The sequence below is a fragment of the Danio rerio genome, chromosome 23 (genome assembly GCF_049306965.1).
Source record: "Danio rerio strain Tuebingen ecotype United States chromosome 23, GRCz12tu, whole genome shotgun sequence".
NCBI lineage: Eukaryota > Metazoa > Chordata > Actinopteri > Cypriniformes > Danionidae > Danio > Danio rerio.
Window position 1 is genome coordinate 43,510,001 of NC_133198.1, and position 10,000 is coordinate 43,520,000.

At 32.4% G+C, this 10,000-nt stretch overlaps 2 protein-coding genes across 5 annotated transcripts in view; one reads left to right on the plus strand and one right to left on the minus strand.

Moving 5' to 3' along the window:
• The window catches only part of tgm1l2 (transglutaminase 1 like 2), a 34,887-nt gene that overhangs the window by 18,519 nt on the left and 6,368 nt on the right, over positions 1 to 10,000 (minus strand). Inside the window, exons 2-3 of one of the 3 annotated variants that reach the window (XM_073939357.1) lie at positions 7,510 to 7,584; positions 385 to 497 (exon numbers count right to left, since the gene is read on the minus strand). The gene's annotated coding sequence lies outside the window, so the exon portion shown is untranslated. Of the gene's footprint in view, positions 1 to 384; positions 498 to 634; positions 663 to 5,066; positions 5,477 to 7,509; positions 7,585 to 10,000 lie in introns of those variants that run through there. The other 2 variants (XM_073939359.1, XM_073939358.1) reach the window with 2 other exon arrangements.
• Positions 7,532 to 10,000, plus strand: part of tgm1l6 (transglutaminase 1-like 6) — a 13,839-nt gene continuing 11,370 nt past the window's right edge. Inside the window, exons 1-2 of one of the 2 annotated variants that reach the window (XM_009297092.5) lie at positions 7,532 to 7,690; positions 9,821 to 10,000. The exon at positions 9,821 to 10,000 is cut by the window's right edge and continues 218 nt beyond it. In XM_009297092.5, coding sequence (XP_009295367.1) covers positions 7,689 to 7,690; positions 9,821 to 10,000 — 182 coding nt within the window. In that variant the 5' untranslated portion in view covers positions 7,532 to 7,688. The remainder of the gene's footprint in view (positions 7,691 to 9,820) is intronic. The other variant, XM_021470040.3, reaches the window with a different exon arrangement.

The window sequence follows — 10,000 nt, forward strand, 5'->3', positions numbered from 1 at the left end:
GTTACCGGAAATGAACATTATTGAACATATCTCGGGTAAAATGGAGGAGGCATTGAATATGAATCCAAAGAAGACTTTTGTCTAAGCTAAGTCAGAACTTACTTTCCTAAATAAATCATTGGAAATCAAAGCATGATCATTTTTTATTTTGGTAAAATAAGCGTAATCTAGAGGCTTTTGCCTTTCATATAAGCCACTTCTGATAACAAATGATTAACTAGAAGTCGTTATTATTTGTTGTTCCTAAAACTTGGATAGGTGGCAAGACTTTTGTCAGGTAGTGTGCATAAACATAGTACTTTAGATATAGTATATAGGTGATGTCCATGTGTACATGTCTAATAAAGTGCATTAAGTGTGTGTGAATTGGTTGGATTCATTTACCTTTATCATGATCATGATGCTCTGTCATCAAATACTACACCAGAGTCCAAAATGCCTTAATAAAGAACAGCCAAACGGACACAGAGTCTGGAAGAGTACGCAACGTTTCGAGCCTGAAATAATCAACAATTTGATTCAGAATTGTTAGATATACTGTAGATCAGATTAATTCAACCTGAAGAAAACTAACTATTTTATGAGGTGGCAAAGTGAATCACACGAGAAAAAAGATTATAAATGCACAGCATACTTATTATTACATGACTCATTCCAGAATTGCGTGCACATTTAAGCATTTTCCTGAAACAGGAATGATTTACAACAAATGTTACAAACAGATTAAAAACCTTTGAAGAAATAGTGGTGATTATTTCTTTTATTCATATTAAATGCATTGTGCAGAATTAGGAAAATAAAATAAAGTGTGACCAATGTTTTTTTATAAAGTACAATTCTTGCTATATAAAACATTAACTTTGATTTTTAGCTCAATAAACGTCTAATTTGCTGCTTATTAATAATTATTAAGGTAGTAGTTAATAAGATCATGCAAAATATGAGCATTTTTAGAACTAATACACAGCTAATATAATAACGAGACCCACGTAATAAGCCACTGGTAATAATATGAGGATGATGATGTTACTTTTACTAAGCATGGCTATAAAGCAGAAAGCATGGATAAAGAGTCAGGGATGTAAGATTTCATGACATTAAAATCGGCCATGAGTCGGGTCTATGACCACAGATAATTCTATAAAAAAAAATTAGTTTTCGTATTCTACAAAATTAGATTTCTTAAAAGATTTCTTAAGTGATCTTAGCTATCACAGTTGTCACATTGTTTTCCAGCAACATTTAGGATTGATTTCAGTTGTTTATTTAGAATAATAATTGTATAATAATATTAATAGTAATTGTATTTATTTAGAATCAATACATTTTTATATTTATTGAAAAATAAATGAAACAATTTAAGGGTAGTTGAGGGTATATGGGGTGGTTCGCCCAGGGTGTCTTTTAAATTCAAAACCACCACTGCCCGCCCCGATCATCGTTGACAGCACGCACACACCTTCAATAGACAGAAATGGCCATTTAATATATACCTTAAGGTACGTCAATAGAAGAAGCTGTATTAATAAAATTGTGGCTCAAAAAAGAATATGGATAAATTATATTATTAGGGGCTACATAGTGAGTGTGTGTATAGTTATGCCTTTTGTCCAGTCATTTGTTTGTTTTATTAATTCATTCATTATTCTCCATTCATTTTAGACATGGCATATACTGTATGCTGTACAATAAAAGTATGTGAAAATAACTGAAAAGTTATTTATATATATATATATATATATATATATATATATATATATATATATATATATATATATATATATATTAAATATATTATATATATATATATATAATATTAAATATATTATATTATCAAAATATATTATATATTATCAAAAATCAATATTTAGTTTAAAAACACTTTTCATATATATATATATATATAAAGTGTTTTTAAACTAAATATTGATTTTTATTTGACTTGCTGAATTATTTTAAGGAATAAATTGAAATATTTCAAGAGTAATTAATTAAATGAATTAAAACCAGATTACTTCATTTACCAGAAACAAAAATATATAACATTAAACTGAATTCATTGTTATTTTGTGTGCCACCCAAAGATTTGGTGTGGCCTTTTTTGGCCACCCCTAAGAAAATTATCTGGGGGCGCCATTGGATGATGCCCTCTAAGTGACGGTCTCAAAAATTAATAATGAATAGACTTGGGCCTATTGGTATGTGTGCATCGTTGTGTGCAAGATTTCTATATCTATAACCATCTCCAACAATATTGGGGGTTGCGAGTCACTGGCATTGTTATTTTGGGGGTTGCTGGCTGAAAAGTTTGGAAACTGATTTAAATGATAGCAAAGTGCAAATCTCCCAAAATTAATATCACTTATACACAATCCTGTTTTTTTTTCTTTCATTTCAATTGTTGAATGTTTGCCATATGTCGTACATTCTCTGTTGCATTTACAGTGTTTCACAATCTTAATAAAAAAGCACACGTAGTTGTTTTAAATGACAGTGATTTAAATGATAGCAAAGTACAAATCTCCAAAAATAATACTTAAGCACAGTAATTAAGTAAAATTACTCAAGTATTTTACACCCCTGGGCAAATGTTAAGTGGAAGATATGTAATACGGAATACTAGTTATAATGATAATGATGATGATTCTGGGATTTTGCCTAAATGTGTGTTTATGAAATACAAAATATGCTTGAAAAACATGAGCAACTTGAGTGCAGATTGGTTAAAAGCAACAAATCTGTATTGTCAGATTTAATTTGATTACAAAAGGCATTTTATGATAATGGTAGTTTAATAGCACCAAATTCATATAATATCCTTAAAAAGTCCTTATTTGATTAATTTTCCACTCTTTCTGGATTCTCATGGTTATTTCCAGAGTAAAAAGATCAGTGTACTAAATATCTGCAAGTAAATGTGAAAATTAGGAATTAATGCAATACGAATCTAAATTAATTACTTTAATAATAAAACATGGAAAAATGTAATGACAAGATAAAATGTTGTCGATTAAAAGCAGTCAAAGCAAATTATTCTGCCATGTTTAAATCTGATGGCGCACTCAATTATTTTAATAACTCTTTTAATTTTGACTGTAATGTAGTGACAACGTGCACCTTTTGTGAAGCTGCTTTGGAATGGAACCCAATTTAGATTTGCCTTTTTATTAATACAACTTGCTTCATGTTGTAATTCCTAAAGAGAAAATCTGTATAAGAGATACATTTGACAGAAAATGAAGGAATATTAATTCTTTATTTACATTTTTCATTCTCAATTATCATCAGGACATTTCAGGTCTCTTAGCAGTACCTCTTGTACTTCTCACAACATTTACAGAATGCTAAGAAAACATATGAAAAAGTGTTTTTTTTATAAATACAAGTGTAAAAATGAACACGCAAAACTATATGTGAAAGCATTACTGATTACACCAAAGTAGAACTAATACACACCCAGCACATTAACACTTACTATGCAAACCTGAAATACATAAGGTGATGATGAATCATGTTGAGATGGCAGTGACGCTGCTCTTAAAATTAATGTCAGAAACACAACTCTGTCTCACTTAACGTGTCATGTTTAATTTTTATTGTTGCTATGCATTATTAGAAACACAGCTTGAAATTTGCAAAGCAATGTATAATGTGACCTCGTAAAACTAGGTGTTGTAAAACAGCAATGACTATTCTTCAGTAATAAAACTTCAATCAGGTATGTATTATCCAAGTATGTCATATCTGTTCTTACTTAAAATGTAATAATTAGCTAAAATATTTTTAAGGATCACTCCACTTTATTTGGAAATATGCTCATTTTACTACACCCATACAGTTAAAGATGGGTTTTACCATGTTTTAACCCATGACTCTTAGCTTAGATCATCGAATCAGATTAGACCATTAGCATTTTGCTAAAAAAAAAAAGAATAATAAATATATATATATATATATATATATATATATATATATATATATATATATATATATATATATATATATATATTTATATATTGTGTGCTAAGACCAATGAAAATGAAAAGTCATTTTTATGTTGATATGACAAGAAACTATGCTCTCATTCTCATATAATAACCAAGAAACTTTCAATCTCTTTAAAGTTTGCAAAAATCTAATGTGAATTAGAGCCGAAGTCAGAATTAATGGCCCCTCTGAATTATTCTCCCCTTGTTTATTTTTCCCCCAATTTCTGTTTAATGGAGAGAAGATTTCTTTCAACACATTTCTAAATATAATAGTTTTAACTCATCTCTAATAACGGATTTTTTTTTATCTCTATCATGATGACAGTAAATAATATTTGACTAGATATTTTTCAAGATAGCTTAAAGGGACATTTAAAAGCTTAATTAGGTTAACTAGGCAAATTAGGGTATTTAGACAAGGTTTTGTATGACGATTGTTCTGTAGAATATCGAAAAATATATAGCTTAAAGGGCTGATAATTTTGAATTTAAAATGGCTTAAAAAAATTAAATCTGCTTTTATTCTAGCCGAAAACAAATAAGACTTTCTCCAGAAGAAAAAATATTATCAGATATACTGTGAAAATTTCCTTGCTCTGTTAAACATCCTTCGGGAAATATTTAAAATAGCAAAAACAATTCTAAGGGGGACTAATAATTCTGACTTCAACTATAGGTGCGTTTCCATCAAGTTTTTAGAGCTACTGTCTATAGCATTGGTAATCCAGCAACCTACAGTAAACAAGGCAAGCATAATGGGGATTCACTAATTCTGCATATGCAAGTCCAAAACCATTTCAAGTTAGCATACACAAACGTTTTTCTAAACTATGGGGTTTTTATCAAAATTACATTGATATTTTCGAAATATGACATTTCCCTCATTCGTTTCTCGTGCGATACTTTAAAAAACTCCACGATGATGTTATAAAGACTGTCAAAATAAAGAAAAAAAATGTGAGACTGATGACAGCAGCCAGAGCAGAGAATAACGCAACCCAAGCTCATTTTGTTTAAGCGAACGCTACGGGGCGGTGTGACGCCGTTCCCTTTCGCGCTTGCCGGCTGACCGCTTACCTCCGTGTGGAGGGCTTTCCCGCCGCAGTCAGTTTGTCCGGTCAGCTCATCATGTGCGTCGGCGGACTTCAGATGCAGAGAGGAGGAGTTGACAAAGGCGTCCAGGTTCGAGTCCGGGGAAGAGCGGTTCCAGAAATCAGGTAAGACAAAAACAGAATCCAAAAAATAAAGAGAACGAGTTCATAACAGGGTGAGAATGTGGTGAAATCCGGAAAAAAAAAAAAAAAAAAAAAACAGACAAGGGTTTTTCTTTTTCTAGACGGCTTTTCTAAATTGTTGCTCGGGTTTAGGGAAGTGAGCAGGCAGCCGGGTCAATCGGTAAAACTGGTTGGGTTCAGGGAAAGAGGAGGGTGGGTCAGCCGATTAGCCGGTTGTGCAGTCAATCATTCGGTCAGTCAGACAGCGGCCTCTGGTGGGTTGACGCGAGAACAGCGCGGGCGCAAACGGCACTCGCGAGAGACATTCGAGATATGAAAAAGCACACACAGCGGCCTCTCGCGGATAAAACAAAAACTGCACAAATACGTACCTCCCGGGACGTATTTCGCGGTATCCAGAAACGTCCGCTGGACTATGTTTTCAGAATGAGCCTGGGTTGGAATAACGTCCTGTCCCATAGATACTGCATTAGAAACACCTCGCACAAGCGGTAATTCTTTTTTTGTAATTTGATGCAAAGATGATCAAATACATAAATGCATATAAATGTTCCGATGTTTTTTCAAAACAAAATCTAAATATTAAAAACTTTTAAGGAGTTAAGATGCTGATGACTGTTAAGCGCATCATAACGGTCTTGTGAAAAAGGTCCATTGTTACCAAATCTGGGATGTGCTGGAATAGGAGATTTTCAGTATGTCATATCTGTTCTTTCTTAAGCTCGTAGGGCCTGAGTGTCCACATATGTGCACAGCACATTTTTAGCTCTTAAGTGGCTATTTAAAATACAGACATACAGTGTCATCCTGCAACTGGTTTGCAGCATATGAAATGTCCCAAACACCATTTTTAACTGTCCAAAATGGGGAAAAAATGTTGTTTTTATTTTCTGATAGTTAAAGCAAGTTCCCAAAGAAAATTTTGTTAAATGTGCACTAAAAACAGTCAGGAAAAAGTGTTTTATTCAAATTCTGACCACGAGTCCACATATATGGACATCATTTTTATCTAAAAGTACATCATATCAAAATACTTTGTTTTTTATTCTAATTAGGTTCCAATAAGCCCAAATAGCAAAGAGAAACAAAAAATGCATGTAAAAAAAACACCTTGGGCCTTAAGAGGTTAAAATGTATATAATTAACAAAAATGTTGTAAAGGATTGCTTTACTTTTATTCACTTTATACATATATACTTTTACTTTATATGTTCCCCTAGAGGGCGAGGCAGTGGCGCAGTTGGTAGCACATTCGCCTCACAGCAAAAAGGTCGCTGGCTCGCTGGTTCGAACCTCGGCTCAGTTGGCATTTCTGTGTGGAGTTTGCATGTTCTCCCTGCCTTCGCATGGGTTTCCTCTGGGTGCTCTGGTTTCCCCCACAGTCCAAAGACATGCGGTACAGGTGAATTGGGTTGGCTAAATTGTCCGTAGTGTATGAGTGTGTGTGTGGATGTTTCCCAGAGATGGATTGTGGCTGGAAGGGCATCCGCTGTGTAAAAACTTGCTTGATAAGTTGGCGTTTCATTCTGCTGTGGCGACCCCGAATTAATAAAGGGACTAAGCCGACAAGAAAATGAATGAATGTTCCCCTAGAGTTAAAGTTGAGTTTTACTTATTGAATTTATTTAGATGACTTTTAGCTTAGCGTAGATAATTGAATCAGATTAGACCATTAGCATCTCACTCAAAAAATGAATATTAAAATAACTTTCCTTTTTAACGCTTGACTTTTCTGAAGTTAAATTGTGTGCCAAGACCAATAAAAAAATGAAGATCTGCATTTTTTTTTGTCAATAAGGCACAGAACTATACTCTTAATCTGGTGTAATAACCAAGAAACTTTTTATCTTTTCAAAGTTCGCAAAAAAATAAAAAACAAAAAACTAATGTGAATTAGGTGTTTCCATCAAGTTGTTAGAGTGGCGCACTATAGTATTGGTAACCTAGCAATCAACAGTAAACAAGGCATGCATAATGGGGTAATTTTCATTATGGCAGAGTTTAATCTCACAAAGTAAAATCTCTTATGAATGTTTCTAATACTTTACTGAATCTAAAAAACGATGCGTTATGACAATTCTGAAGGCATCAGATCTACAAGTGCATTTTCTGGGAATCAGGACTGTGACCTTGCCATGACTGGTCTGGCGCTGGCTTTTTATCTAGATTATAAATCGACATTTTCTCCTTACTCTGAAACTCCATCATCATTCCAGCACAATTAGACTAAGACATTGATTCAACTTAATTCCCAAAACCAGAACAATCAAATTAACGTCACTCACCCAAAATCCTTTCTTGTTTCTCACAGGGGATGCGGCAGGGGTGGAGATGGACATGAGGTGTATAAATATCAAGGGCTGCAGTGGAAAGACACGCTGGTTAAAGCAGGACCTTACTGATCACTTGCTTCAGTAAACCAAGATCTTTCTTCTCCTACCAAACAAGGACAAGGACTAAAATCATGTAAGTAATGTAACTTTTCTTTACTTTGTCTTGTTACTTGCACATACAGTATTCATAGTTTTTTATCCATCATAAGATGATTGAAGTCAATAGATATTTTAACAGATGTTCAATAGATTTGGTGGTTCATTCCGCTGTGGCGATCCCAGATTAACAAAGGGACTAAGCTGAAAAGAAAATGACTGAATGAATATTTAATAGATACTTTAATAAATTTTTTAATAGATTAGAAAAATATTTTTTGGAAATCTGACATGATGTTTTGAATATTCATGGATTTAAAAAATGGAATATACAATAAAATAATTTGGTAGATGCTAAATTGATGTTCAATATGAACAATCCTCCTAAACTTCTAAAAGAAGAACATGTTGTTGTATACCCTTCACACTACTTTTTCCAGTCACGCTTTATTTTAAGTTACTATTCTTACTATTATTGTTACTTTATTGTTCAGGTAAAGCTGAAAATTGATCTGTCTCACTTCATACAACAACAAAACATACACTACACAATCACAATACATATACTTAAGACTTACCTTACCTAAGAACATTACATTCCAACTTTACTCAAAATATTACTTTACACTCATTTTAACAAACCATTAGCTAAGCATTTTAGCCAAATAAACTCCATATTTGCTGCTTATTAATAGTATAATGGTAGTTGGGTTTAGGTATTGGGTGGGATTGGGGATCTAACATCACACTTTATAAGTACTACAGCCAACATCACAATAAAAACAGCAAATATCTTATTAATATACATACATAGGATGATCACGACAAGGAATTGTTGTTGTGTGATATATTGTCACAGAAATTGTTGCAAAAAGCAATATAATTGTCATTTTGAGATCATTTTTTGCCACTGATGATTACATAACAGCCTAATGCAAATAATACAAAAAGCTATAAACACTTTAAAATACTTATCATTCTTGAGATTATTTAGATTCACTAATTTGAAGTTTAAAAAGGTGCATGTCCTATTATATATACAGTTGAAGTCAGAATAATAACCCCCCTGAATTATTAGTCATCGTTTGTTTTCTCCCCAATTTCTGGTTAATGGAGAGCAGATTTTTTTCAACACATTTCTAAACAATAGTTTTAATAACTTATTTCTAATAAAAGATTTTTTTTTATCTTTGTCATGATGACAGTAAATAATATTTGACTAGATATTTTTCAAGACACTTCTATACAGCTTAAAGTGACATTTAAAGGCTTAACTAGGTTAATTAGGTTAACTAGGCAGGTTAGGGTAATTAGGTAAGTTATTGTGTAATGAAGGTTTACTCTGTAGATTAGCAAAAAAAAAAAATAGCTTAAAGGGGCTAATAATTTTGACCATATATATATTCAAAGTATATAAAATATTCCACTGTACTATTAAATGTCTAATTAGGTAAATGTCCAATTATAAACTTAGACACATTTAATTTATTTATTATTTGTTGCCAAATCAGCAACGTATGGCTATTTCATGGCAAGATGGATATACACAAAAATATTACATGGTAAAAACTAATTCGTATTACAATAAATAGTTACTTAGATAAACATAAAATATAAATAAATAAAATTCACACAAAAAAGTTATGATTTCTCAGTTTAATGTTTGATAATTAATAATTTAAGATTCTTCCTGGTGGTACCTTTTTTTTTTATAAAAATGTCCATTAAAGTACATTCCTTATAAAATGTTGTCTAATTGTATTCAAAATTCCACATTCCAACAGAATATGTTTGATAGTAAGAGCAGCTTGGGAGTAATTACATTTAGGTGGGTCTTCGTTATTGAGTAGATACAAATGAGTCAACCTAGTATGTCCAATTATAGACAGTTTGATCATGCCTGGTCTCAAAATGATAATTAGCTAAGGGTCTTTCATTTATTATAAACTTTGACACCAGGAAGGTAATATGTAAATGTCATTGTAAAATGGCTTTATTGTTATTGGTGAATTTGTAAATATATATTACAATGGCAAAAAGTCATCTTCAAATATTGCACAATAAGTCAATCTATTGAATATTGTGACAGGACTATGCATATAATAAGCCAATTTAATAGTGGCAATTGGTACTATAACTAAAGTGCTACCTTTTTCTTTTTTTACAGGATGCCCTTCGTAAACAACCCATGCAAAAGCTGCACCACTGGCCGTTTCCCAGTTTTCAAACATGAAACGGACAACAGCTGTAAAGGAGCATGCTACCCAACGGTTTACACCCACCCGTATGCCAGCCATTATTCTAGCCATTACACACACCCATGTGTAAACCCATGCGCAAACACGCA